The sequence below is a fragment of the Vigna angularis genome, chromosome 4 (genome assembly GCF_016808095.1).
Source record: "Vigna angularis cultivar LongXiaoDou No.4 chromosome 4, ASM1680809v1, whole genome shotgun sequence".
Lineage (NCBI taxonomy): Eukaryota > Viridiplantae > Streptophyta > Magnoliopsida > Fabales > Fabaceae > Vigna > Vigna angularis.
In genome coordinates this window covers 13,073,187-13,076,119 of record NC_068973.1, presented here as the reverse complement: position 1 = coordinate 13,076,119, position 2,933 = coordinate 13,073,187, and the positions used below count along the sequence as shown (strand labels likewise).

Here is a 2,933-nt window from a genome sequence, read left to right as displayed (position 1 = left end):
ATCGGTGTATATGGAAGTCTTTAGTTCACGGATACTTAGCCTATGGTCTGTGTTGTCATGATCTTGGCATAAGGGTTTCGGTTTCAGAGCTAGAGTACTTACTTTTATGTTCAAGTAAGTGTATGTGGATTGCAGTTAATATTCTAAAATGACAATAGTATCGATGGTCCTTGGGGTAACCATTTACTTATACTATTTTTTAATGGGTTTTTACCTTCACCATAAGTGAGGTGATTAGTTTTAAGTGGTCATTATTGCTTAATTAGCTATGAATTCATCACTTGTATGATTACGCCGGAATAGTTTTAAGTTAACATATCTTGGCCTTGCATGTAATTATGGGCTGGTGATCGTCTTTGTTGGTCTCGGTACCTGAACTGAGTTGTCGGCCTAAACATTCATGGATGGTCAGGACTGTATAATATATTAACCTTCTCAGTTGATGCCAATCCTAGGTAGTCTTGATCTCTTACTACGTTGATTTGTGCCTAGACATTTTCAGTTGTCGGGATCATACAATTAAGTTATTTTTGAAAATAATTAGCTATAAGTTACTCTTTATTGATATATCATAATCAACGAAAAATATGAACGTTAAGATTTTTAGTATAGCAATATTTAGCTTGCTAACACATGTTCTTTGAATTTCTGATCGCATATGGCAATACATTTTGAGCTGAAGACGAAGAGAACGTTCATTATCCGAAATAAAAAAGTATGCTCTGTGTATATAACCTTCAAATTATTTTTGCTGGCATACAATTTGATTCAGGAGCTTCTAATCCATGCAGAATTTAACTATAGTTTTTTTGGTTACATAAATTAGCTTTCCTTTCAGGTTTCTCCCTTAAGAAAATCTCTTCTTTAATTACTACTCTGGGACTGAATTATTGAACCAAGACAGGCTTAGGCGTGTCCAAAGTGAACCCACTGAGACATGCTTGGAATTCCACCATTAACAACCGTGAGCATGTAGTAACCAGAAGGTGCAACAAGGGATGATGGTGGGGCTTCCAAGACTGCAAGCACCCACCCATCACCACTTCTCTGCAAGCTCCTGCACCTCAGCTTCAGCATCCTCTGATTCATGGCAAAAGAATGAGTGGTAAATGGTGGTGCATAGGCACTGAACTCCATCTCATTGTTAGGCCTCCTCATTAAGAAGAACCTAACTCTAAACTCTTTCCCATACTCAATTGCATGGTTGGCACCACCATATTCTATGGTCAAGTTATTAGGCCTCAAGCTATGGTACCTCCTTTCCATATAGTGTGGAACAAATGCTTGAAGTCTTAGTTCAGTTGGGTATGCCACATTGTGAAAAATGTACCTCCCATGAGGGTTACTACCCGCAACCAAGACCCTCCCATCAGGAAGAAGAGTTGCTGATGAGTGATACATTCTTGCTATCTTGGTGGACATAAGGACTCTGAACCTTGCTCCAAGTCTTTTGTTGGGGCTGTAGAGAAAAGGTTCAAGAGAAGCGTTTCTAGCATTGTCATATCCCGCAGACCCTCGTTCAGCACCATTTATGATTAGGATGTCACCTTTAGGGAGAATCACCATGTCATTTAAGAGACGTGGCTTGGGCATGTGCTCCATATTCCACTTGTTCCTCTCTCCTGTGATCACCATTCTTCCACATGATCTTAACCCTTCCAAGAATCTTCGCCTAGCGGCAGCTGTAAAGGCTCCAGTGGATGAGCCACCACACACCATAACTTCCACCTTTTGGAAGTTGTCTCTGTGGTCCAATGGGAGTATCACAGATGAGCCTGAGCTTGGATAGTTTCTCGACCCTTCTCCTGGAATCCGAGGGAAGGTCTTGATCACTCTGTTTCTTCTCAAGTTGAGTAGGATGGAATCGCGGTTGGCGAAAATGAACAAGTTTCCGTCTGATGAAAGGTGGAGAAAGGGGTATAGGTTGTTCCCTCCTTCATTCCTGTCATCGGTTTGGTGCAAAAATGGAAGGTCAAAGGATTTTTCTCCACGACTAATTTTTGGCACAAATTCATATGTGAAAGTTCTTCTTCCACCAACAACCACCACCCTATCATGTTCTGGTAGTAGCTGACTAGAAGCATACCACCTCATATCAGATAGTGTTTTCTTTGATTGTATCCAGTTACATTGGTCATTCCCACAGGGCCTAAAGAATCTGACACGTTTGGCACCTTTTTCATTTCCACCTACTTGTAAAAGAGTACCATTGCTCAGGAATGAACCAGAGGAACACCAAGGATCAGTGTCAATTCTCAGAGGCCTCACTTTATTGGTACTAATGTCATACTCTACAGAATGAGCATAGCATGTGGAGTCCATCATATCATGCCTGCTTCTGCTGCACGTGCTTCCATGGAAGCGTCTGCGAAGTTTGTAACGAGAAGGGCCAGCTCCAGTTTGATCGAACATTACGACTGTGTTTTTGTAGGTTAAAGCCAGATGCATGCCAACCACGCCAGTGCTGTTAAGGAGAAGTTGCCACTGCCCTTTTCTCCCCTCAGACGGTCTCACATTGGCACCATCGCTGAATCCAACACAAATCAAGAAAAATAGGATTGTGATCATGATTTTACTGCATGATATGAAGAACATTGTTGAAGGTGATGCTTATTAGATTCGAAGGGAGTGTCCTTTTGTAGTTCTACGTTTTGCTTGGAGCCTACATACTAGGCATTCATGCACTTCAAATGGTGCAATCATTCTGGCTAAAGTTCAGTGAATCTTGAAATAACACTTTTGTATGCATCACAATCTTTCCGTATGATATTTTTTTAAAGAGAGATAATATGGTAATTGTTCTTTAAAATATATAAAGAGAAGGACATCTTAATATCTTCTATTATTTTAGAAAGAGAAATGATATTTTTACACGTAAATTTTTTTATATTAGTTTAAAATTACAGTTTTTTTATTTTATTTATTTATTTTTT

The 2,933-nt window shown here is 39.8% G+C and overlaps 1 protein-coding gene across 1 annotated transcript; it reads right to left on the bottom strand.

Moving 5' to 3' along the window:
* Positions 1 to 725: 725 nt before the first annotated feature.
* LOC108330244 (aldehyde oxidase GLOX) lies at positions 726 to 2,591 on the bottom strand. Its single transcript, XM_017564742.2, has one exon. It carries the CDS (start codon positions 2,566 to 2,568, stop codon positions 907 to 909), a length of 1,662 nt encoding a protein of 553 aa, XP_017420231.1. The 5' UTR covers positions 2,569 to 2,591; the 3' UTR covers positions 726 to 906.
* Between the last annotated feature and the right edge of the window lie 342 nt (positions 2,592 to 2,933).

Bases quoted from the DNA above. Each gene is read 5' to 3' on its own strand.
- LOC108330244 (XM_017564742.2), bottom strand. From the start codon at position 2,568: ATGATCACAATCCTATTTTTCTTGATTTGTGTTGGATTCAGCGATGGT.